Source organism: Vulpes vulpes, chromosome 16 (genome assembly GCF_048418805.1).
Source record: "Vulpes vulpes isolate BD-2025 chromosome 16, VulVul3, whole genome shotgun sequence".
Classification (NCBI taxonomy): Eukaryota; Metazoa; Chordata; class Mammalia; order Carnivora; family Canidae; genus Vulpes; species Vulpes vulpes.
Window position 1 is genome coordinate 39,092,760 of NC_132795.1, and position 27,152 is coordinate 39,119,911.

A 27,152-nucleotide genomic window follows, 5' to 3' on the forward strand; every position below is an offset into this window, starting at 1 on the left:
GGGTTTCAAATCCAGGCATCTGGTTTTAGAGTCTCTGCTTTTTAGCTATCCTATTATGCTGACTGCCATTCTACCTAGCATTTCAAGAGCATCTTTCACCTGATAAGTAGAGCAAATTTGTGACATTTGAGCATCACATATTTTGGAAACTTGTTAGGGAGACTAAGAATAGAGTTTGTGGATTTTTTGGTACATTGTATAAATGTCAGTCAAGATAACTGTTTATAAACACATCTGCTTATTTCTCTTGTAATTGAATAAAAAGCTCTTTTTTCAATGAGTGGGAAGGTATGGCTCTCTTCTTGACATGATGAATTTATGATATTTATTTTTAACATTCATGTACCGAGTGTCATATGTGAACCGAGTTCCATGCTAGCTGCAGGCAGGGGAGGGGAGAGATACAACAATGAATAAGACTTAGTCCCTTTGCTCAAAGGAGTATATGATCTATTGAGAGGAAAAGATCTACCTATAAATAATTCAAAGGCATAGATGAATCAGCCGTGGGGGTGAGAGAAGTGTGTCACATGGCATATAGGTGTTTAGGGAGGTACCATTTGTAAAAAATTATTTTTATTGAGAAATAATTGACATATAACAATGTATTAGTTTTAGGTGTGCAACATAGTGATTTGATATTTGTATGTATTGTGAAGTGATTACCACAATATGCAGGTACCATTTTTATTTTTTTATCATTAAAAATTTTTATTTGAGTATAGTTGGCACACAATGTTATATCAGTTTCAGATGTACAACATAGTGATTCAACTTCTCTATACATACATAATCTGTCACCATATAATGCTATTACAATATCAGTGACTATATGCCCTATGCTGAGCCTTTTATTTCCATGACTTAGTCATTCCATGACTGGAAACCTGTATCTTTCACTCTCCTTCATCCATTTTGTCCATACCCCCTTCCCTCTGGCAAGCATCAGTTCTCTATGGCTGTTTTGCTTTTTTTGTTTGTTCATTTATTTTAAGTTTTAGATTCTACGTATGAGTGAAATCATATGGTGTTTGTCTTTCTCTGCCTGGCTTATCTCATTTGGTGTAATACCCTCCAGGTCCATCCATGTTGTCACAAATGGCAAGATCTCATCCTTTTTTATGCCTGTGTAATAGACCAGATTATGCCACATCTTCCTTAATTCATCTATCAATGGCACTTAGATTGTTTCCATATCTTGGCTATTGTAAATAATGGTGGAGTAAACATAGAGGTGCCTATATCTTTTTGAATTAGTGTTTTTGTTTTCTTTGGGTAAATTCCTAGTAGTAGAATTACTGGATTGTATGGTATTTCTAGTTTTGATTTTTAAAGGAAACTCCATAGTGTTTTCCTCAGTGGCTGCACCAATTTACAAAAGTGCACGAGGATTCCCTTTTCTCCACATTCCTGCCAACACTTGTGATTTATTTCTTGTAATTTTGATTTTAGCCATTCTGACAGGTGTGAGGTGATATTTCACTGTGGTTTTGATTTGCATTTCCCTGATGATGAGTGATGTGGAACATATTTTCATGTGTCTGTGGGCTATCTGTATGCCTTCTTTGAAAAAAAATGTCTATTCAGGTCCTCATGCAGGTACCATTTTTAAATGTTTAATCCAGGATCACAATCTGACAGTTCTTGTGTGTCATAGAGGCAATTAAAAAAAAAAAAAAACCCACAACATTTACTGAATGGCTCTGGTGTTTCAGGCCCTGTGCTGGAAATTTATTTAGAATTTTTATTTTATTTTATTTTTTAAAAATGTATTTATTCATGAGAGACAGAGAGAGAGAGGCAGAGGGAGAAACAGGGTTTCTCTCCTCCTTTCTCTCTCTCTTCTCTTTCTTCTCTTTCTTCTCTCTCTTCTCCTTTCTCTCCTCCTCTCTGCAGGAGGCCAATGTAGGACTCGATCCCGGATCCCGGGACCACACCCTGAGTCAAAGGCAGACACCCAACCACTGAGCCACCCAGGTGTCTCTAGAATTTTTCTAATGTACACTGGGGTACTTAGTTTTCAAGTATCGGGAAGGTTTAAAATTTAGAGAGACCAGAGGTAAGTTTTCTTTTTTTAGACCTAATCTATTTCCTCCGTAGGGGGCTGGTATATCTGATTGATTTTGGCATTAGGTTAGACTGACATACTGCCAAGTGACACTGCGGCACGCTGGGACTAAAGACAATTGTAATTAAAGGTGCCAGCACACTGCTCTATCAAGTACATGAGTATAACAGGCCACATTTGTATTGCTTCCAGAGAAGGAACACAGAGAAAATTTATTTATTAAGAGCTGTCTGCTTCGTTAAGAGGCTTTCTGTACTACCAAAACTTTAGGTTGACTTTCAAAAGCTAGAACACATATGACCATTTCCAAGGATACACTGGTAGATTCCTAAATCTTTATGAAGATAGAGATAAAAGTGAATGTAAATCACCAGATATGCTACACTGAAGACTGTGTTGATTGATATACCACAAAATTCCTCTTACTCCTAAGTATCTGTCATCTGTGTAATTCAGAGGATGTGCAATTCCTTTTAATGTGATTCCTAATATGATTTTCAATTCCTTTCTAATACTGTCTTGGACTCTTATATAATAATGATCTAAAGATAATGTAAGATTTTAAAAAATAATGATTTTATTTATTTATTTGAGAGAGAGAAAGAGGGAGAAAATGAGCAGCAGGGAGGGGCAGAGGAAGAGGGAGAAGCAGGCTCCCCACTGAGCCAGGAGCCCTTTGAGCAGGGAGCCCAAGGTGATGTGGGGATCTATCCCAGGACCCTGGGATCATGACCTGAGCTGAAGGCAGAGCCACCCAGTTGCCTGATAATGTAAGATTCTTAATAAATACATAAAAATTCAGTTTGTTCAGAATATTCTTTTTAGGTCAAGAAAGCATAATATATTTTATTTTATTTATTTATTTAATTTAATTTTATTTACTCATGAGAGATACAGAGCGAGGGAGAGAGGCAGAGACACAGGCAGAGGGAGAAGCAGGCTTCATGCAGGGAGCCGGATGTGGGACTCGATCCCTGGTCTCCAGGATCACACCGTGGGCTGCAGGCGGCGCTAAAGCGCTGGGCCACCAGGGCTGCCCCAGTATAATATATTTTAAAAGTATTCTTAGGATTGAAGCCAAAAGAATCTTTTTTTTTTTTTCTTAAATTTCTGGATTCTTGACTTGTTATGCCATTTCATTTTCACAAGAATGCAATAAGTATCATTGATCATAGGGGTGAGGAAACTGAAACCCAGGAATTAAGAAACTTGCCCAAGGACATTGAGCTACTGAGTCTGGGCATTAGAATTTTTTTTCCATGTCTTTTAAAAAAATTATTAATTTTTTTATTGGAGTTCAATTTTATAACATATAGCATAACACACAGTGCTCATCCGCCAAGTGCCCCCCTCAGTGCCCGTCACCCAGTCACCCCCACCCCCCGCCCACCTCCCCTTCCACCACCCCTAGTTCTTTTCCCAGTGTTAGGAGTCTCATGTTTTGTCACCCTCTCCGATTTTTCCTACTCATTTTCTCTCCTTTCCCCTTTTATTCCCTTTCACTAATTTTTATATTCCCCAAATGTGAATGAGACCATATAATGTTTGTCCTTCTCCGATTGACTTACTTCACTCAGCATAATACCCCCAGTTCCATCCATGTCGAAACAAATGGTGGGTATTTGTCGTTTCTAATGGCTGAGTAATATTCCATTGTATACATAGACCACAGCTTCTTTATCCATCATCTTTCGATGGACACCGAGGCGCCTTCCACAGTTTGGCTATTGTGGACATTGCTGCTAGAAACATCGGGGTGCAGGTGTCTCAGTGTTTCATTGCATCTGTATCTTTGTGGTAAACCCCCAGTCTGCACTTTCCGCTGCTTCTCTCAGCGTGATCTGAGGCTCCCAGGCCAGCCAAGCCAAACTTAATGCCATTCTCATCTCTCCTTCTGCTACTTCTCTCTTCTCGCCATCAAAATTAAGTGCATTCTTTTGAAAGTCATGACCCTTCCCTTCTCTATGAACATATATTTCTAAGCTACATTAATTTGCATCAAGAGGTAACAGAAACCGTCTCCTTTCATATCCCTTGACTGGGCCAAAGGAATCTTAGGCTGGTTTGGCACAAAAGGTTGGGAAGGCTAAGCTAAGTAGTTAGTCATGACTAGGTTGAACAATGATTTCATCTTCTAAAGTAATGGTCTAAGTCTTCTTGTCCACCTTGATGGAGAGGCAGAGAGCCAAATACCACAATTGTAAGAGCAGAGATGAGCTTTGTCCTTGGCTTCTTGAAACGTAATAGCTCAATGAAATAAAGCCCTGGAAGAGGTAAAGATCATGCTATCCCTCCAAGTACTCACATAGTAGTTTAAATACTCACAGAGTGGGGCGCCTGGGTGGCTCAGTCGGTTAAGCATCTGCCTTCGGCTCAGGCCATGATCCCCGGGGGTCCCCCCACGTTGGGCTCCCTACTCAGCGAGGAGCCTGCTTCTCCTTCTCCCTCTGCCTGCCACTTCCCCTGCTTGGGCTCTCTCTGTCAAATAAACAAAATCTTAAATAAATACAGAATATTTTATGAGAGAGAGAGAGAGAGAAAGAGAGAGAGAGAGAGAATCCCACGCAGACTCCATGCCTACCCACTTTGTCTCTCCTTCAGTAAACTGTAAGTTCCTTGAGGTTAGGGAATGTACTAAATTCATACTTTTATTTCCCACAGACCATAGCACAGTACCTTTCCAAAAGCAGTTGACAAATAAATGTTTATTTCATGAGTGAATAAATGAACAAAAGAGGGCAGCCTGGGTGGCTCAGCAGTTTAGTGCCGCCTTCGGCCCAGAGCATGATCCCAGAGTCCTGGGATCGAGTCCCGCGTCAGGCTCCCTGCATGGAGCCTGCTTCTCCCTCTGCCTGTGTCTCTGCCTCTCTCTGTGTGTCTCTCATAAATGAATAAGTAAAATCTTTAAAAAATAAATGAACAAAAGAAATATAAGAAGGTCTTTATATGGTGAAGTAAACCTACCTTAAGTAGTATTAAGTAAATATCAATTATTTTGAGGCAAGAAATCACTTCACAGAAAATAACAGGCCAAGAGGAATAATAGGAGGATTTCTAAAACTTGGGGTTAGCTGTGTATCTGAGGTTATGTGGACCTGCCTGGCTGTAGGATTTTAAGTACATTTCCAGTCTGGTAACCTGAAATGGGACTTCAACTCTCCTTGTGAATTAAATTATTATACCAGTTTTTAATTTAAAAATTTCTGGTCTGTAGATAAAACTGGTTATTCTGAAAATACTTCATTCAAGATATTTGAATGTGTTCAGGATGGGGGGAAATGTTAGGAGTGGTTTTGTTCTTGAAAATATCCAATTAAAAGGAATGGTCCTGGGAAAGCATTGACAGGGACTCTCAGGGGGTAGGAGGCAGTGCTGAGTTGATTTGGTATTGGGATTTAGAAGCTTTCTGTTTTGTGTTTGGTGGAATACTTTGTCTAAATTAAACAAAATACAAAAGCTACCCCGATGGTCTTCAAGGATGCCTGTATTTATTTATTCATATTTGTTTGAGAGAGAGAGAGAGAGAGAGACAGAGAAAGCATGAGCAGGGGGAGGGACAGAGGCAGAGGGAGAAGCAGACTCTCCATTGAGCAGGGAGCCTGACGTGGGGCTCAATCCCAGGACCCTGGGATCATGACCTGAGCTGAAGGCAGATGCCTAACTGACTGAGCCCCCCAGGCGCCCCAGGATGCCTGTATTTAAATAGGGAAATCGGTTTTTATGACTGGAGGGAGAAAATCATACAAAAGAAAAAATGTTCCCAGTACGTAAGGTGATGTGTCAGATAATTGTCAGGTTTTTCTTCCCCCTCAGTATCTTCCTACTGCCCTACCTCTGTGCCTCTTTCACGAGGGGAAAATGATTATTAAGCCCATCACCATGAGCTCATAGTGTGTGGGCTTCTCGTCCTGGATAATGGGCAGCAGGAACTACTTATTAAGGCCGTACTTTTAGGTAGGTCTGAGCAGAGTATCAGCTTCCTACAGCTCTGGCCACAGTTACTGTCCCTTTAGGGGAGATGTTATTTTTACTATTCAGGATTTGCTCACAGACCTCCAAAAGTTGTGGGGAGAGGAAGAGTGGCTTGAGGCCACCAGACCCTTACCTTTCTCATTAGTGGGGTTGCAAAGATGTACCCCCACCCCCAGGTCTGCCCAGTGGGAGACACACTAGACCTGCTCTCTGGTAAGATCTCTACTGACCCTCAGAAACTTGTATGCTCCTGAACACCTGCCAGCTGTCAGGATGAGTTCCAGGGCCATTTCCCCCCTGAGCAAGCCAGCTCCCTGTGGTTCTTCTCTCTCCTCAAAGCAGGCTCCCAGGGCTTTTTCTCTTGGTAATTGTCACTCCTTGTTCTGTTCAGTCCCTGAAGATAAGCACGTAGCCCCTTTTTATTTTAAGATTTTACTGTTAAACAAAAATAGCAGTGTTAGGAAACCACAGAAGTCACAGACCTGATTTCTGTCTGGAAGCCCCTTGGGACAGAGCTTTTATTCCTGAAGTGGGGCTTTTTGTTCCTTCTGACCTTTTCCTCCTTCTCCCATTAAAGGAATAGTTTGCTCTCAAGGAAGCCTCACTCCCAGCTCAAAGGCCTGAGGTGGCAGAGGTAGCCAAACGACTCCTACTTCTTGGGTCAGCCTGGGAACTTCCATCTCTGGGGATGTCCCACTGGGATCCGACCGTGTGAGGCATGCAGGCTGTTCCTTTGGCAATCCAAGTAAGATTCTCAGCCAGTGTGAGGTTTTCGCTGAGCCTTCCTTTCCCCAAATTCAGCTTAAATTGTAATTTCTCCAGACTGTGCCAAGATACGATGTGCCCAAATGTGAATTCACTGATTTTATATGTTTCATAAAGATCACTCGACTAGAAAAGAGGCATATGCAGTTGGCCTTGGCTGGAAATATTACCACCTGAGAGCTTCAAGCAAAGTCTATGCTGGCATTGTTTCCACTGCAAGTTGACTTCAGGTGACATCTCTTGCTTCTAGAAAACAATATTCCAGACATGAATAAGAAACTATGAGTCATAATAAGTGTAATACTAGGCTTGTGCCATGACTGCGTTTGGACCATTGTATTTTAGTGCTTGTTTAATTATCTGTTTGCTATAAAAGTTGGCAATCTTGGCTTTCCTCGCCAATGTAAACAGAATTATGTTATTTAATTCCCTTGCTATTTATTGGTATAATAGTAGAAACTTTCAAGCCCCCCCCCCTCTTTTTTTTTTTTTTCTGTTTTCAATTTCCATGTACTTTAGAATGGGAAGTTTTTAAGGAAACTTTTCTTTTCTCTTTTCTCTTCTTTCTCTTCTCTTCTCTTCTCTTCTCTTCTCTTCTCTTCTCTTCTCTTCTCCTTTCTTTTCTTTTCTTTTCTTTTCTTTTCTTTTCTTTTCTTTTCTTTTCTTTTCTTCTTTTCTGTAGAGATCAAGACCTAGGCTGGAGGGGATCCCTGGGTGGCGCAGCGGTTTGGCGCCTGCCTTTGGCCCAGGGCGCGATCCTGGAGACCCAGGATTGAATCCCACATCGGGCTCCCGGTGCATGGAGCCTGCTTCTCCCTCTGCCTATGTCTCTGCCTCTCTCTCTCTCTCTCTCTCTGTGACTATCATAAATAAATAAATAAAAAATTAAAAAAAAAAATTAAAAAAAAAAAGACCTAGGCTGGAGATCAAGAGTCAGACACTTAACTGACTGAGCCACTCAGGTGCCCAGAAACTTTTTTTTTTTTAAGAGTCAGTTTTTCCTTCTAATAAATCTGAGATGAAATGGAATTTTTATCAACAAGCCCCTGTGACTGATAGCAAAAAAAAAAAGTATTGCAACCGAAGAAGAGCTTCAAGGAGAGGGCTTTTGGTCAGCCATGACAGATCTAGGTGGCTTGGCAATCTAGGGTCTAGATTCAGTTTTGGCAGTCCAGAAGTTTGATTTTTTTTCAGCTCACTGAGAGTTGAGTGAATTCAGGAGTATTGACTGCAGTGCTAACAGGTCAGTACATTTTCTCCTTTGCAGCAAAATCTGTGGGGAAGTCAGATGACACTCACTGTTTGCTTGGTGAGCATGGAGTCTGAGCCAAAGGGAGGGGGGATGATGGTCTGAGTGGCACATGTCCACCAGCTGTGGGAGCTCCATGTCCTTTCTACTTCAGAGGCAGTATCTTAGCAGAGTTTATTGCTCCTCCTCTTGGCTGCTGAGGCAGTCTTTCCTGCTGGCCCAGTGCTGGAAATGGAGTGTGAATAGCTTCTCTTGTTGAAAGAGAACACAAAACCCTCTAAGGTTTGAGCAGATGAGAGCTCTGGAAGACGAGATTGTGCATGCAGATACCAGCTTGTTTTCTTGGATTTTCCGTCTCCTTCCAGGTCTCTTCCTTTGATACTGGCCGTTAATCACCATCTTCACCCCCAGGGGCCTGTGGTGCTCTCTAAAAAATTGGCCAGAGTCAAACATCAGTTCTCTTTGTGTCATATGCTCTCATATTGTTCTCAGCAATAACAGGCTGGAATAGTCAATGGACATCTTGTTAAAATTAAGAGAAAGCTAAAGAAATGAACAAGTACTGAAACTATGAAATCATCAGGCTGATGAAGGATACATTTTTGTACCCGAGCTGGGTATAAAATGTTGGGAAATCTAAACCAAACAGTTAATCATGACCGAGTGAAACAATGACTTCATCTTCTCAAGTGATGAGGCCGGGTATTGCCTTTTCAAAGCACTTTCCCTCTGGTGGGGCTGGCATACCTGAGTAGCTTATATGTTGCGTCTGAGTCGGGTTTACTTTCACAGATTAACAATCTCATTTTAACTGATTCTTATACATAAAATGTATATTTCATGCATAGAGTCGTATCATTTCTGACATCGTCCTCAAATTCTGGGGCTACTTCACAAAGCCCAGATGTACTGATTCCCAATAAGTATGCCAGAGTCGTAAGAATGACTTCTTTTCCAGCTCTTTCAGAGTATCATTAGGAATGCTTTTTAAAAATACTCAATACCTTTCGATCAATAGCAGCCATTGTTTTTGATGCTCAAAAATTTCCATCTTTGACCAATAGTGGCCTATTCATGTGGCTCTTAGGTCCTTTTGACATGACCCCATTAGTCTTGGAGCACTTCCTTAGCTCATCAAAATGGTTCAGGCTCATCTTGTACTTTTTGCTGGCTCAGACCTAGAATCAGTCACACTTCAAAGGAGCCCTGGTTCTTTTTAGTGGGGGATGCTTTTTTAGAGACCACAACCTGGGCACTGCGGGTATTCACTGCTGCTGAGTTGTCCTTAGTTCTAAACCTACTTAGTGGATATACAGTTGACCCTTGAACAACATGGGCTTGAACTACATGGACTGCATGGGTTCTTTTATAAGTGGATTTTTTTGGAGAAGTACTGTAAATGCATTTTCTCTTCTGTATGATTTGCTTAAGATTTTTTTCTCTAACTTACTTTATTCTAAGAATACATATGTAATACACAGACCATGCCAAATAATGTGGTTTTTAAGATTTAAAAAAAAATTTTTAAGTAATATCCACACACAATATGGGGCTTGAACTCACAACCCTGAGATCAAGAGTCATATGCTCTACCAACTGAGCCAGCCAGGTGCCCCATCCAAATATGCAGTAATTGACTGTTTATGTTATTGGTAAGGGTTCTGGTGAATAGCAGGCTGTTAGTAAGGTTTTTGGAAGGTCAAAATTTATTTGCAGATTTTCTACTATGGGAGGGGAAGGGAGAAGATTTGCACCTCTAACTCTCTCATTGTTCCTTGTTCAAGGATCAACTGTGTATGTATTTTTGAAATAAAAAAGAGATGAGTTTATACTGATATTTCCAATTTAAATATAATATTGTAGGATTTTAAAAAAACCTTAATTTCTTTGTATACTTATATTTTGTCACTCTGGGGATCCCTGGGTGGCTCAGTAGTTTAGCACCTGCCTTCCGCCCAGGGCATGATCCTGGAGTCCTGGGATCAAGTCCCACATCAGGCTCCCAGCATGGAGCCTGCTTCTCCCTCTGCCTGTGTCTCTGCCTCTCTCTCTCTGTGTCTCTCATGAATAAATAAATAAAATCTTAAAAAATATTTTGTCACCCTGAAAAGATTTTGGTTCCTTTTGACATTAACATAATTATTTCCTTTATTCTGTAGTGTACATAGGAATTAAAAAACAGCATCAATATCACAGATTACAGTAATGCTACTTGTTGACAGTTAAGGTGTCTTTGCAGTTTTATTTGCCCTTGGAATATATACCACCATGGATGTACAGTCGTCATAATACTGTATTCTAAAGCAACTTACAAGATTTTTTTTTTCTGTATTCTTGTGCCATCAATAGGCTTTTCAGTTAGGTTCATTTATTTCCACTCATTTTCATTTTTTTAAAAATATGTTATTCCAGAGTCCAAACCGTATACAAGGAACATACAGAAAACCTCAGTTTTCCATGTCTCTTTCTTCCACACGGTTCCTTCTCATGTAAATACTTTTTGTATCAGTAAACACTTACCCATGTAGTGTTCCTTTTCCAAATATAGCAAATACACTTGTCTCTGTATTCCCTTCCATATCCCTTCCTTCCTTATTTCCTCGTCCATTTTTTAATGATTCATATTCCATTAGTTAATATCCTAGCTTAAGAATGACTTTTTGTTTGTTGTTCGGTTTTGAACAGTTAATGATAGTGAATAGTTCTACACTACCGACGTCTCCGGCTGGAGAGACTAGCAAGCCCCCCCTCCCTTTTTTTAATTTTTATTTTTCTATTTTTTAGGAAGCCCTTAAAAAAAAAAGAACACTTTTATATGTGAACACCTGCATAGATTCTTTTGTTGAAGCCTATCCTTCCAAGGGAAACAACCAGTATTTTTGTTTTCCACGCCTTCCATGCCTCTCTGGGCCGCCAGGAAAGGGCCGGGCACGGAGGGGCTGAAGCTCGCGCTTCCCCGAGCGCCGGCCTCCCCGCCTCGGGCCGCACCTGTCCTCTCCGGCGCTGTGGCGAGGTGGGCACCTGCCCCTCCGGGATGCTGCGCCCCCGCAGCCCGGCCCAGGTCTGGGAGGGCACAGGGACCTCCCCCCGCTGCTGCTGCCGCCGCCGCTGCTGGCGGCCCGGGGCGCAGGTGCTCCGCCGGCTGCGCTCGGGCCCCGCCGCGCCAGGCCGCCCCGCCCGCGCGCAGTGATGCGGGGCCTGGGGGCGGGCGCGCCGCCTCCGTCCCCCGCCCCCTTCCCCGCCCCAGCCGCGCGGGCTCCGCACTGCAGATGCCCGCCCGCCGCCCCGCGCTCCGCTCCTCCCGCGGCTCCCCGCGCCCCCCGCGCCCCGCGCGCCCCTCGCCGGAGCCGACTCGCCGAGGCCGGCGGGACCCCAGGCGGCCCGCGGCCGCGCCCGAGCCCGGGGCGCTCCCGGATGCGGCAGGACAAGCTGAGCGGCTCCCTGAGGCGCGGAGGGAGATGCCTGAAGCGGCAGGGCGGCGGCGGCGTGGGCACCATCCTCAGCAATGTGCTCAAGAAGCGCAGCTGCATTTCCCGGACCGCGCCCCGGCTGCTCTGCACCCTGGAGCCGGGTGAGGACCCGGGGCTGCCGACGCGGCGCTGCAGCGTGGCGGGGCGCCCCGGCGCCGGGCCCCCCTACCCCTCCACCCCCCTCCGCCCCCCACCTCTCCATCCGCTCCCGGGTGCGGGCTACCGGGGCTCCGCGCCGGCAGGCGGGGTCGGCCTGGGAGGGAAGAGCGCGGACCGAGGCCTGCGCGCGGGCAGCGACCTCCCAAGGCCGGGAGGCCCCGCTGCTCCGGGTCCCGGCCCCGGCCCCGGCTGGGGCTGCGCTCGGCCCTGCCCGCCCGGCTGGGGGCGGGGGGGGGGCGGCGGCGGCTCCCGGGCCACCCGAGGCCGCGCAGCCCGCTGTGCTCCAGGCTGGCAGGAAGCCGCGTGGGAGGAGGGGGGAGGCGCCGGTTGGATGCTCGGGGCTGGAGGGGAAGGCAGCGGCCGCGAAGGGAACACCGGGTGCATTTCCCTGAGGGTGTGCGCGGCGGGAGCGCCCGGGGCGTCTGGTCCGCGGGCCCGCGTGGGGGTGGGTAGGAAACCCTCCTGCAAGTGGAGACCCCCTTCCCGGTAGCCGGAGCTCGGGCGCGCGGTGCGTGCTAGGCCGGGCCCTTTATGCTGCTCGGCGGGGTTTCCGCGTCCCTGCTCCTCTAGGCCGCGCAGCTCCGCGCCTGCTGCACCGCCCGGCGCCCCTCCCTGGGGTCTGATGGGCACGGAGCTTTCTGGCAACGGCGTGGCCGCAGAGGGAGCCGGCTGTTTTCTCCCCGGTGCTAGCGCTCGCCGGTCCCCAGGGTGACACCCGCAGGGGGTTCCAGGCTTGCCCCCCCCCGACCCCTGCCTCCCTGCGCCGTCGGGGACCTGCTCATCCCCAAGCTGCCGGGGAGAACCTGACGAGGCGCGCAACCCCAAAGGGTGGGACGCGTGACTGCCTTTACGGACCTGGTGGTTTCTTTGTCCCCCCCCCCCCCCCGCAAGGAAGTGTCTGATTGCAGAGACTGTAGTATTTATTCACCGTTTCCTTTACCCTTTAAAAAAGAAAAAGAAAAAAGGAAACTCCTTCCCACGTTAAAAGTGTTTTGTGTTTCTGAATCCGGAACAGCCCTTGGCTATCAGATGAAACATAAACCTTCTCCCCCTCCCTTACTCAATTTAGAAGAAAAGGGGAGAAAATGACCTGATTTCAGCTAGCGCATGCAGGTGGTGAATGATCAATTCCGGTTAAATCCTGTGACTCACTTTAGATCATGAGAAAATAGTTGTGGTTTAGACTAACCCCAGTCGGTTTTCAGCACCTGATGCCCAGCAGGTGTTCTTAAAAAAAAAAAAAAAAAAGCAGAGGGAGCGTATTTGATCATACACACAGGGAGTTCGGAGCTTTTAGCTTAAGCTTTAATAAAAAAGCTTTAATAAGCTTTTTAGCTTATTTCGGTTGAAATAAGTCAGCGCGGGACTTGTTCTCTTGCCATTGTTCCAACAGAGCAGAAGTCATGACTATCTGCTCCTCCGTTCAGCACCGGGCATCTGGACAGCAACCGTAGAGCGAGGCCTGTTTCTCCTGGTGCCCTGAATCCTTGGCTCCAGCTGGAGGCACTCTTGTGGCCCTTGTGTCATTGCTGTGCAGTGAAGCAGGACTTCATTGAAACCATCTCACACAGATGAGAATTTGCGGGGGTACTTGATATACCCTTGGAGAAGGAGATCTTTATTTGGGCAGAATAAGCTAGTGGACTGAAGCTTTGAAAAGACCTATCAGGGCATTGATTGGATGCCTGGGATTCTGTACCACAGCTTGACTTTAGAAATCTTGTGTTCACAGTACTCTCCCGGGACTCCCAAGAAGGGATTCTGCGTACTGTCATGGGCTTGGGCAAATCATATACATCTTTCCAGCTTGACACACACACACACACACACACACACACACACACACACTCTCTCTCTCTCTCTCTCTCTATATATATATATATATAAGAACAAATCTACTTTATTATTGTAATTTTAAATTCTGAAGATCGTTTCTATCTCCATCCCAACTCCTAAGTAGGTTGTGGGGAGGCTTTCAGTATGCCTAATCTGCAATCAACATCTTAGAAGCAAAAATATTGTCATGAATGACAATCATAAATTGTAAAACTGAATGCTATTAATAATGTTTGGTATATCTTGATCTTTGAACTTTTAAGTAAAGTTTTTTTTAAAAAGTGAATTGGGGGAAAGAAAAACAAGTGACTTGAAATATGATTTAATTGATTTTGAAATTGTAGAAAAAAAACATGTTTTTCAGATTTGATTATATTATTCTAAATAAAACTTACATGGGAATAAAAACTGTCATTAATTTCACTTCAAGAACAACAGCACATACTTCTAACATGGAATTCTGAATAAAAGCTCAATATGAATATAGCATATAGTCTTTGTATATTATAAACACATTGTCTTGATATATTCTATTTATTTTCTTCTCCCATACATTTGGGATTGGAATCAAAGAAGTTTATTTAAAGTCGTAGATAACTTGGAATTAGAGATCAGTTATATTTTTAGCTTGTAGTCTATGATTAAAAATACCAAACGTTTTATCATCAATGAGCAAGTGTATCATGACAGAATTTTAAGATACATAAAAATCTCCAAATAAGATTGTTGAGGTGGATTATTCCACAAGTGAGAAGGTGGTGATGTTGTTTTGATAACTTTTAACATTTCACAGAAGTTTCTTTCGTAGACTTAGTCCATGCACATGTCTTAGAAAACAAATTCTGTAAGGAGAGATGTCTCTTCCTAAGTTTCATAAATAACAATCCACTGAGAAAGATATTATTACCCACACTTTAAAGATGAATTGAGGGGCACCTGGGTGGCTCAGTCAATTAAGAGACCAACTCTTGGTTTCGGCTCAGGTCTTGATCTCACAGTCCTGAGATCTGGCCCTGCCTGGACACTGCTCTAGGTGTGGAGCCTGCTTAAGATTCTTTCTCATGGGGCAGCCTGGGTGGCTCAGTGGTTTAGTGTCGCCTTTGGCCCAGGGCATGATCCTGGAGACCTGGGATCGAATCCCACGTCAGGATTCCTGCATGAGCCTGCTTTTTCCTCTGCATGGGTCTCTACGTCTCTCTCTCTCTCTCTCTTTCTCTTTCTCTTTCTTTTTCTCATGAATAAATAAAATCTTAAAAGATTCTTTCTCTCTCCCTCTCTGCCCCCACCTCCCATGTACCCATGCATGAATGTGTTCTCTTTCTCTCAAAAAAAAAAATTGAGACTGAGACAAATTAAATAATTTGACACTAGGAACCAAAGTGGAGTGGGGATCTGAGTGACTCCAAACCTGTGGTGTCATTTTTTTTTTTTTTACACTATTTCAGACAACTGTGGAAGCCACCATCCTAATGGCCATAGGCTATTTTTCTATTTAAAGAATCTACTTAACAAAATGGACTAAAATTTAATAAAAATATATGTTTTAAAAATTTTATGACTCAGTAGAATCAGGTTAATTTTAATTTTTATTTTTGATCTAACTTATTTTTTTCCAAAATAACAGTTATGTATTTTTCTTCTAGGAGTTGACACAAAGTTGAAGTTCACTCTTGAGCCATCTTTAGGTCAAAATGGTTTTCAGCAGGTAACTTTATTTTTGGTTTTGAAAATACTCTTATTTGGGGGTATATATACAAGATACACTGAGATACGTCCTCAAAGTGGGAAAATTAACATGTACTTTGATACATATTAGGTGAGTCAGTTTTTAAAATTACAGATAAATAATGAGCCTGCAAGTGGCCTGGGTTTATATCTGCAATGAAAAATTTTGTACTTTCAATTAATGGTGCATGTTGTGAAAAAATTATAAGAACCGAATATCTATGATTTTGAATCCATAATACATGTTTTTGTTTCTGAACTAGCTTCCCAACCCTGTGTGTGCACATGGGTCATAGGTGTGTTAAGAGTACCTAAGGTGGGGAGTGCATAGGACTTGGAGCCTGGCTGAAAGAAGCTCTGTTTACCTCCGTGTGCTGTACAAGTTTTATCATACTCTCTGGAGGTCGAAATGGGAAAAAGGTTTGAAAGTGCTTATCCAGGTCAATATTCTAACTTTGCCAATGTTTCTTCTGTGTTCCTAGTGGTATGATGCTCTCAAGGCAGTTGCCAGGCTATCAACAGGAATACCAAAGGAATGGAGGAGAAAGGTGAGAAGGATTCCTAGGGCTAAAATACAAAAGATCAGCATTCTGTTCCTCTTTAAAATGTCTGAAATGTCCAAAAGGATATTCTAGATTTAGTAATTCAAAAGCTGTCTCTTTTCATTATTTATTCATTTAATAAGCATTTATTGATTATGTATTCTGTGCCAAGGTACTGTTTCAGGTACTGAGGATACAGGAATGGGAGGATAAAACCAAAGTTTTTGTCCTCATGGAGCTTACAATGAATTCAATATAAAGTATGTGAGATGATGATAAGTGCCATGCATAAAAATAAAGCAGAGAAAGAAATGAGAGCAGAGTGGAGGAATGGAGGTAAGGAGGTGGAATTTTAAATAGCAAGGTGACATTTGAATAGGGCCTAGATGTGGAAGTGAGCCCGGAGGAGGTAGCTACCTGGGGGAAGAGCACCTCAAACAGAGGAAACACCCTCAGGTAAGGGCATCTCAGGGGTATGCATGGAGAGAGGGGGATGACAGATCATGGAGACCTTATGGGCCATAGTAGGACCTTTACCCAGTCTGAGATGGGAAGAGAGAAGCATTGGGAAGTTTTGAGCTGGGGAGTAACATGATAACACTTATATTTTAAATGGACCTCTCCAGCTTAATAATAGGAGGGACAAGGGCAGAAGCAGGGAGATCAGTGGGAGACTTGAGATAATTCAGGCAAGATGTGGATCAGGGTTGCAGTGATGGAGGTGGAGAAAAGGGATCAGATTCTCAGTTTATTCTGAAGGCTGAGTTGACATGGATTCCTGTTATGAATATAAGGTATATGATTCTGATGCTTGGGACAAAATTCTGGCTGGAGATATTGATCAGTGTTAATCCTGCTAAAGTATGTTCAGATGCTAAAACTCGACGTGCTTCCTTGGTATATTCACTTATGAACCTAGTCTTAATGCCCCTTGCGTTTGAACATTGGCGGTTCTTCAAAATATACATGAGAAATCTTACAGAAACCGCTTTTCAGGATAAAGTGATCAACAGAATAAAAATACCCAGTGACTCTCTTAAAAAAAGTGATTCATTATGGGGCCCCACCTGTGTGTTGTGAGAGAGAGATTGAGGGATGATTTAAAGGCACAGGCTACTCCGTGGTGAAAGAAGACCCATTCTCCATGAATGACCAGGTAGCTCTTGTACAAGTACCGAGAGAATTCAAAGCCAACTATAGCAAGCTCAGAAGATGATATAGCTAATCAGTGAACTCAAATAAGAGTTGAAGATTTTTTTTGTTTCTTAACAGGATTTCTAATGGCTGGATCATTGCTTGGTGCATAGTAGAAGCTCAACAAATGTTAATGGAAAGAATAAATGAAAGGCCTTAAGTGGTGCAATTAGCAAACATGTCAATGAAAGTTGAAATGAATAGTGGGCTATATTTGGTCTAGGATCAGCTCTCATTTTTCATCAGATGCAATAATTATTTTTTAATAAAAGTGAAACTATATATTTTACTTTGGTATTCTTTTTTATTAATATTTCAGGTTTGGTTGACCTTGGCAGATCATTATTTGCACAGTATAGCTATTGACTGGGACAAAACCATGCGCTTCACTTTCAATGAAAGGAGTAATCCTGATGATGACTCAATGGGAATTCAAATAGTCAAGGTAAGGCCCCTGAGTTTGGCCTGTTGTCCTGACTTAGAAGGAGGTTTCTAGGATCCAGATGTTCCCTGGACAGAGGATCAAACCTTATGGTCTGAATGTCCATATATTTCCTGCTTTCTTATTCTGTTAGTTAACAGCCTCTTAATGGGAACTTTGACTATGTCTTGTTTTCATTAATTTATATGTTGGCAGTAAGAAGAAAATGTTTCTATTCATCTTCTCCTGTTCACTTGATAGGCGATTGAAATTTCTTTTCCTTTAGCATGGGTCAGTGCTCTTAGCTAGATTTTTTTTTAAAGATTTTATTTATTTATTCATAGAGACACAGCTAGAGAGAGAGAGGCAGAGACACAGTTAGAGTGAGAAGCAGGCTCCATGCAGGGAGCACGACGTGGGACTTTATCCCGGGTCTCCCGGATCACGCCCTGGGCTGCAGGTGGCGCTAAACCGCTGCGCCACCGGGGCTGCCCTCTTAGCTAGATTTTTACATAAAAGTTACAGAGTGGGAAATTTAAAGTTAAGTATATATCATGTTAGAATAATTAGGTTCTTGTTGGGGTCTCTGATAATTTCTTAACTGCCAATTTATGAAGATAGATTGACTGATGAGTCTACTTAAAACCAGATGGTCAAGGGTTCAAGCCAGATGTGGAGGCAGCTGTGGTTTGCCTACTGGGATTATTACAATTGATTAGGGCCTGTTGCCAACAGCCAAGGTTGCTGATTCAATTCAGTCCCACTATTGTTCTCTTACATAAATTTCCAGCACATGGGTTTTAATTATTTGATTTGATTTTTTTAAAGATTATTTATTTGAGGGAGAAGAAGAGAGAGCAGGGAGGAAGGGAAGAGGGAGAGGGAGAGAGAGTCCCAAGTGGGCTCTGTGCTTAGCTCGATTCAGGGCTCCACTCCATCTCATGGCTCTGAGGTCACGACTGGAGATGACACCAAGAGTCAGTCACTTAACTGGGTGAGCCACTCAGGTGCCCACTTTTTTTTTTTTTTTTTTAAGATTGGCTTTTGATTTTATATGAGTTTATTACAACGTAAGGCTAAGCTGGGGTTTTAAAAGGAACATTGTCTCCTATAAATTTTGGCCACCAGAGTTTGGCTAAGGTTTTGACAGATTTGAGGATACTTTTTTTTTGTGAGGAGTACTAATGGAAAGGAGTTACTTTGTGATCTGACTTGGTCTGTTTCAGACACATGTTAAAAACAATTAGGAAATTTTATTTTGTATGTTTTAAAAGCTTGTGCACTATCCATATTTCACCTGTTTATTTGGAATTTCAGGAGTGTTTCTCAGTGATGAAGTAGTCCATGTTTGAAATATTTTCTGTTTAAATTGTGAGTTAAGGTAATATACATTTTATAACAATCATGTTATTAAGAGGATCCTTCATTTTCCTCATTGAAGTGAATGCTGTGTCAGTAAAATGACATTAGCTCCTGAAAATTGTAGTCTCTGCTTAGTTATTAAATTACATGTATTGCCCTAATTAAATATTAAAGCACAACAAATGTTTCTGTATTTTTTATACAAATTTTAAAACAGTTTGGATAGATTCTTCTGTCTTGAACAGAATGATTTTTCTGTCTCTCTGTAGTACAGATTGCATTTTTTGCTATTTTAGTTTTGCTCCTTCATATTATTTTGAGTTTTGATAGCTAAATATTATATTGTGTTTCAGAGAAAGGAGTAATGTTAGCATCTATCATGTGTTGAAGTCATGTGTTGAAATGACTTTTGTTTTATCTGAGACATAGTATTAAAAGAAACTGTCAATTTGTATGGAATTATAATGTAATTTTTGTTAATACTGTGTCCCTTTGGTATTAATTCTGGAAACATTTTAAATTTTGGCAGAAAATTATAAAGGTAGGACAAAACTTTTTTTTTCTTTTAAGATTTTTATTTATTCATGAGAGACAGAGAGAGAGAGAGAGAGAGAGAGAGAGGCAGACACAGGCAGAGGAAGAAGCAGGCTCCATGCTGGAGCCTGACGTGGGACTTGATCCCACGTCTCCAGGATCACGCCCTGGGCTGCAGGTGGGCGCTAAACCACTGTGCAACTGGGGCTGCCCAAAATTATAAAGTTAGAAAATTTGCCTGTCCGAAATTCCTCTTGAAAATGTCCTTTAGTTAACTAGATCTCAATAAAACTGGGGGGAAAAATGTATCTTAGCAAAATAGAAAACATTAGAAAAAGAAAATTTAAAAAATTGCTTTGGCCCATAAACATTTTTATTTTTATTTATTTATTTATTTTTTGTTTTTTTAAAGATATATTTATTCATTCATTCAGAGAGAGCGAAGAGAGAGGCAGAGACACAGGCGGAGGGAGAAGCAGGCTCCATGCAGAAAGCCCGATGCGGGACTCGATCCCGGGTCTCCAGGATCATACCCCAGGCTGCAGGCAGCGCTAAACTGCTGCGCCACTGGGGCTGCCCCCATAAACATTTTTAAAAACTAAAATTCAGGTTGATAATCTGATTCTATTTAGTGCTGAGGCAAAGTTATAACTAAAGGTTTTTTTTTTTTTTTTTGGAGAGAATATGAAGAACCATTTAAAAAACTTTTGTTTGCCTTCTTCAGGATCTTCACCGCACGGGCTGCAGTTCTTACTGTGGCCAGGAGGCTGAGCAGGACAGGGTTGTGTTAAAACGGGTCCTGTTGGCCTACGCCCGGTGGAACAAGAATGTTGGATACTGCCAAGGCTTTAACATCTTGGCTGCTCTAATTCTGGAAGTAGTGGAAGGCAATGAAGGGGATGCACTGAAAGTGAGTAAGAGGCTCTGGAGAGGGCAATTGAAATTCTTCTGAGAGTGAAGTATTGGAACTATAATTCCTCGTCCCTGATGTCCCACCTCCTTCCAGGGTGTTTTCTACACTTTTGTAATGACCCATAATCACCATTTCTTCCATGTTACAGCCAGGTCAAGTGACCAACTCATGTAGCTGCCAGTTGTGAGAAGAATGATTATGTTTTTTGTCCCACTTGTAAAACACATTTTTAAAGCAAGCTGAATACTAATCATATTAATTATTCTTCACAGCTGTGTCATGATTTAGCTGCTTAAAGTAGCAAACATGATTTACCTCACAGTTTCTTTGAGTCAGGAATCTGGGTGTGACTTAGCTGGCTCAAAGTCCTATTGTTGTGGCATCCAAACTGTTGGCTGTGTCTGCAGCCTCATCTGAAGGCTCAGTTGGGGACAGCATTCACTTCCAAGTCCATGTGGTTGTTGGTAACATTTAATCCCTCACAAGCGGCTGGATTGAGGGCCTATGTTCCTGGCTGCCTGTTGGCTGGAGACCTTTTTTAGTCCTTTGCCATGTCTCCATCTCACAACAAGGTGATTGGCATCCCTCAGAGTAAGAGAGTAAAAGGGAATGAGCAAGGCAGGAGAGATTAAGTTACAGATGTTGTATTCCGTCATTTTTGCCATATTCTATTCATTAGAAGCCAGTCACTAGGTTCAGCTCTTATTCAAGGGGAAGGGCTTGTATAAGGATATGACTACTAAGAGGCAGAGGTCATGGGGTGTCATGTTAGAAATTGCCTACTACACAAGTTATGTGTAATTCTGGTTGGTTGGATCTTCTTATTGGGTTCCTTTACCATTTCATCTATGGGGCAAGCTATGGAGGAGGTTAGGCTGAGAGTGAGTATATATACCATGGAAGGTATTTGCATGGAGATAGGTTATGGAAGCAAATTATATTTTATTATCTTTTAACCTTCAATGCCTGCAACTATTATTAGTAAAAAAAAAAATTCTAGAAACATTTTGAGATGGTTCACAAGCAATTTAAGCTTATAAATTGGAATATGAGTCTGTTAGTCACCAGAAATAATCTTTATGAGAAATGAACACATGCACAGGATGGCTATTCCCTTATTAGCTTGGGGCAATATGGGATTGCTAATTCTTATCTGAACTCTCAAACTGCTGTTGATTGCAATGCTTTGTGATGGATGGGATGGATACTTAGTCTTTGTATTCAAGAGCCTCCCCAACCCCAGCTTTGTGTTTGATTATGGTCAATACCTTAGTGATATTCCCAGTCACTGACTAATGTCCTATGGAAAAACAAACAAATGTTCCTCCTAGTTGTATATGCATCATGGTGGAATTAACTATAAACCCAGTCTGGCCTAATCTCAATCTGTATTCACCCTTTCACTTTTTCTGTCCCTGTATTTAAGGAAAAAGCTCTGAAACTACTTGTTCATCAAATAAGTGGGGGAGTGGAGAGCCAGTGATAAATCAAAAATATAAGTTTAAAACATTTTTTATTAAGCCTTTTATTTACTCAGTCTATCAGCTTTAGTTGATTTTTTCTTTTCAGATGTAATTTCTGTGACTATAAAATGAGAACCGTTCTGTTGAAGAGTTGGAATAAGCAATTCAGGTTAGGAGGTGAAGTAGAAAGGTCTGGGGGAAGGGATATACATGCCAATCAAATCATAAAAGAAACTCCTTGAGAAACTAAAAATGCACACACAAAATATGGATGAGATAAAGCTGAGGAACTGAATATTTATATTTCTGCCTCTAAGAAAATGATCTCCATGAAATGAAATGACATCATCATCATTTCAGAATCTTGTGGTTAGACATTGAATATGCAGAGGAAGATTGGATTCATGAAGAGTCACTTCAGAGGCAAAGGGAAGTATTGGACGTCAGTGTTTTTCAGCAGCTATTTTGTCCTCTGCAAATTTTAATTATTAGGCAAATATATAGTTTATTTGAGAAGTAGGTAAACCATTTTGCATGCTTTTGAGCACTTACTGTTTTTGTCTTGGTAACTTTTTAACTACGTAAAACTTTGAAGCTCCTTCATTATTTACTTTTTAAAAAATACATAATTTTTTAGAGCAGTTTGAGGTTCATAGCAAAATTGAGAGGAACATACAGAGATTTTCCATATGCCCCCTGCCCCCACACATCCCCCACCAGAGGTACATTTGTTACAGTCCATGAACCTATATCGACATGTTGTAATCACCTAAAGTGCATAGTTTACGATTCACCCTTAGTGTTGTACATTCTGTGGGTTAGACAAATGTTTAATGACATGTATTCATCATTATAATATTCATACAGAGTGTGTTCACTGGCCTAATGATCCCCTGTGCTCTGCTTATTCCTCTCCCCTGCCCTTACCCCTGGCAACCACTGATATTTTTACTGTCTCTACAGTCTTGCCTTTTCCAGAATGTCATATAGTTGGAATCATACAATAGGTAGCCTTTTCAGATTGGTTTCTTTCACTTAGTAAGATGCATTTAGCTTTCTTCATGTCTTTTCATGGCTTGGTGGCTCATTTATTTTTAGTGCTGAATAATGTTCCATTGTCTGCATGTTCATAGTTTGTTTATTCATTCACCTGTTGAAGGATATCTCTGTTGCTTCCAAGTTTTGGCAGATATGAATATATGCTATAAGCATCTGTGTGCAGGTTTTTGTGTGGACATGAGTTTTCAGCTCCTTTGGGTAAATACCAATGGGTGTGATTGCCGGATCGTATGATAAGAGTATATTTAGTTTTGTAAGAAGCTGCCAATCTGTCTTCCAAAGTGACTATCCAGTTTTGCATTCCTGCCAGCAATGTATAAGAATTCCTATTGCCCCACATCCTTGTCAGCATTTGGTGCTGTGAGCATTCCAGATTTTGACGGTTCTAATAGGTGTGCGGTGTTACCTCGTTTGAATTTGGGTTGCTTTGATGATGGATGATGTGAAGCATCTTTTCATATGCTTATTTGCCACTGAATACATCTTTGGCAAGGCACCTCTTAAAGTTTTTGGTCCATTTTTAGTCATTATTTTGAGTCTTAAGAGTTCTTTGTATATTTTGGATAACAGTCTTTAATCAGATATGTCTTTCGCAAATATTTTCTCCCAGGCTGTGGCTTGTCCTCTTATTCTCTTGACATTGTCTTTCCCAAAACCAAAGTTTTTAATTTTAAAGAAATCTAGCTTGCCAATGATTTCTTTCATGGATCGTGTCCTTGCTGTTGTACCTGAAAGGTCATCATCACCATACCCAGGGGCTCTGGGCTATGCTATCTCCTAAGAGATTTATAGTTTTACATTTTGCATTTAGGTCTGCCATCGATTTTGAGTCAATTTGTTGTGAAAGGTGTAAGGTTTGTGTCTAGATTTATTTTTTGCCATGTGGATATCCATTTGTTCCAGCACCATTTGTTGAAGAGACTGTTTTTGCTCTATTGCCATTATTTTTCTTTCTTTCTTTCTTTCTTTCTTTCTTTCTTTCTTTCTTTCTTTCTTTCTTCTTTCTTTCTTTTCTTTCTTCTTTTCTTTTCTTTTCTTTTCTTTTCTTTTCTTTTCTTTTCTTTTCTTTTCTTTCTTTCATCTAATGTGGGGCTTTTGAAATATATTAGTGGGTGGAGTGACATACCTAACATTCCACCCAGCCTGTCTCTGATGTCCTGTCAGACTTTGCAATGCCTTTGGACAGAGAATTTCATTGTGTCACAAGAATTACTGTGATAATTGAAAATTTGTTTTTCTTGTTTCGTGTAATTTTGGGAGATCATGATTTCTTCAGAGAAGTTTAAGTATCTCTCTCAGTATTAAATCCTTAGATAAAAAGTGCAATAATAGACTATTACCTTTAAATTGTGCCTGTGTCATCCTGTAAATCCCTCTTCTCCTTACTCATAAAGTTCAAGGTCCCCACTAGGGCACCCTGCTCTGCTGGAGATCTGCACTCCCCATCAAATGGCATCAATCTCTCTAGGTCCTTCTTCCCTCCACAGATGGAATATTCTATACTCCCTTCATTGCTAAGCTCCACCTGCCCGCTCTTGTATTAAAGGTCTCAGAGGGACCTTCTCAAGAGTATGGCGCAACCCTTATTAACTTAGTCAAAACTCTGACCCTAAAAAAGTAGAAATTAAAAGCCAGGGATGAGGGAGAAATGGGCCTTTGTCTGGTCTGGGAGATAATTTTCTTAGAGTATAGAGTTTTGTTTTAGATTGAAAATTAAACTATGAGACTACCCTATGGGGCTGGCTCTGACTTGATTCTTAATTTTGTTTTCCCTGTACTCTGGGGAGTGAGTGGCCTTCTAGGGAGGACAGCATAGCAGGGTATACAGGCTGACAGGGAAAGGGCCAGGGATTGACATATAGAACTCTTGTGTTTTGTTGGATCATTCTAGTGGTTCTTGACATCTTTGCAAAGGTAACACAAATAGAAAAGTAAGAGTGAAAATAGTAATTTGAAGAATTTATGAGACCATCTTATGAAAGAAAGCCAGATTTTCAAAGTACCATTTGTTCAAACAAAGCCTTGTTGTATTCTCCTGGGAGAGGAAAGTGGACCCAAAGCCACTCTTAGTTTTAATAACCAGGTTGAGGCTAAGTGAATCTTGAGACTGGCTTTAGTTGGGGTGTTTTATGGTGGTTCAGCTCTTGGTTTTCATATAAAGGTTGTGAAACTGTGCTCACATCAGGGAGCCAGTATTGAGATTCCTGCTGGCCGCTGGTGGAGCATGTGCTCCATGACTTCTGAGTAAGGCTGAGGGTTGTGCAAGCACAGCTACTTATGGGGTGAACTCAGGTCTAGTGGCTTATCTAGAAACTTTTGACAGCAGTGGCCTGTGGGTCTGAGTTACTTTAATAATACTTTAATAATTATGCCACTTACTCCTTGCCCAGCATGGAGATGAGCCTTGAAAATCCAGAACATTTGATATTGACATGTTTTGAAGGATGGTGTGCTTGGCTAACTGCATTTTTTGAATATGTCCTTTCTATTTAGGGCATGTTGGGATCCCAGTCTTTAGGAAGCAATCTTATTTTTTATCTTTTTCTTCAGATCATGATTTACCTTATTGATAAGGTACTTCCTGAAAGCTATTTTGTTAATAATCTCCGGGCTTTGTCTGTGGATATGGCTGTCTTCAGAGATCTCTTGAGACTGAAGCTCCCTGAATTATCTCAGCACCTGGATACTCTTCAGAGAACTGCAAACAAGGAAAGTGGAGGTAGTGATGACTCAGTGCCATTATACCTTTGAAAATATTTTACTTCCTTGATTCCACTGTACATCTGAGCCTAAACCTTGAGCAGAAATACTTGTTTTCAGGTTATTTCTGTTAGTGGGCGTTTGGTACAATGAAATAGATTGGTAGAGAACAGAAACAGCTGAAAAAAAATCATAGGGCCATGGTCAAGTGGCCAAGTCAGTCAAGAACCTAATACTTTACTGGTATCAGATCAACACCTAAAATGACATATTGCCCTCTAGAAGAACACTGGTGTCCATGCCTTACCATCTAGTTAAACTGCTCTATGCTGGCATCCATCCATAGGAGTTTTAAAAAACTGAATTCCAGTACAGTTTCACAGACTGTAGTTTTGCCTGAACCATGGAGGCTATGTAGAGAGGAACATGTATTTTCATTAAGTTTTAGGTGCTAAATCAACAGTCTTTTTGGATTGAAATGTTTAATGCTTCTTTTTTTTTTTTTAATTTTTATTTATTTATGATAACCACACACAGAGAGAGAGGCAGAGACATAGGCAGAGGGAGAAGCAGGCTCCATGCACCGGGAGCCCGACGTGGGACTCGTTCCCGGGTCTCCAAGATCACGCCCTGGGCCAAAGGCAGGCGCCAAACCGCTGCGCCACCCAGGGATCCCAATGCTTCTTTTATCTATCCATCATAAGGGTATTTCGGTGAATGGGCCAGCTCTTTCTGGAGAAGGGCTCCCCGGGACCCCCAGGTAGAATCTGAATGCTGAGGGAAGGCACTGGGTTGAGGCTGGGGTTGGAGACTCTGCTCTGCAAGCAGCTCTGAGTCACTGCTGTCTGCTGGGCATCACCCAGCTTGCCGAAGCGCCGAGCTAGTGGCTGTGATTATACCCACTGTCTGCACTTCCCAGGAAGAATAATCAGAAGTTTGTTGTGTTTCCTATAAAACGGTTGTCAGTTCCCCACCCATGCATTTCAATCTGGGAAAATATGAAAGGATTTGAGGACCTAATCTGTGATTATGGTACACTGGAAATTCTAGTGACACCTGGGAGTCTCTCAGCATTTCCTTCTGAGCCATTTGAATAATCTTATGTAATTTGGCTGCAGAGTATAATTGTGCACCTGCGTGGATTTCATAATGCTTCCAGATAGACTGCCTTGCCTGTCCCATGTCAGACGTCCTTTCCTGGGCTCCATGTTTTCCTCCAAACGTCCTGCACTTGCCTATCAGCACTACTCACAGATTCTAAGTCTCTGAGCAAAGATGCTCCTTTGTTCTCGGGTAAGAAGAGACGACGAGTGCAGGAGAATAATAGATCTCTTTTTGCTTATCCATGGGTAAATGCATAGCCTGACAAACTTGGAGGAAGGATCAGTTTAAATATCTCCATTTTTATGTTTCATAGAATACATACTTAATGCCATCATAGGAAGAAAGAGAGAGCTCCGTGTTTACTGTGAATTCGGAAACCTCAGTGTGAGCTGTATATATAGTTTATTTCAAAATATTTTAAAATTTCATGTTGCTTAGTATCCACATACTTTGGGATTTTCCAGCTCTCTTTCTGTTACTGATGTCTAGTTTAATTCCACTGTGGTCTGAGAGCTGTGCATAATTTAAGAAGCAGACAAGTAATCTCTTAATGAGCAATGTTTTTATCAGCGGCATTTGAATAAAGTAGGCTTTCCGGGGTTTTGAAAATTGAATT

At 41.8% G+C, this 27,152-nt stretch overlaps 1 protein-coding gene across 12 annotated transcripts in view; it reads left to right on the forward strand.

The window, feature by feature from the left end:
- Window positions 1–27,152, forward strand: part of TBC1D30 (TBC1 domain family member 30) — an 84,661-nt gene that overhangs the window by 33,677 nt on the left and 23,832 nt on the right. For 6 of the 12 annotated variants that reach the window (XM_072741669.1, XM_072741667.1, XM_072741670.1 and 3 more), the window contains 5 exons: window positions 15,163–15,224; window positions 15,727–15,792; window positions 17,300–17,425; window positions 20,022–20,207; window positions 25,283–25,451. In XM_072741669.1, the coding sequence (XP_072597770.1) occupies window positions 15,163–15,224; window positions 15,727–15,792; window positions 17,300–17,425; window positions 20,022–20,207; window positions 25,283–25,451 (609 nt within the window). Of the gene's footprint in view, window positions 1–6,617; window positions 6,786–6,922; window positions 7,036–11,337; window positions 11,626–15,162; window positions 15,225–15,726; window positions 15,793–17,299; window positions 17,426–20,021; window positions 20,208–25,282; window positions 25,452–27,152 lie in introns of those variants that run through there. The other 6 variants (XM_072741675.1, XM_072741674.1, XM_072741672.1 and 3 more) reach the window with 3 other exon arrangements.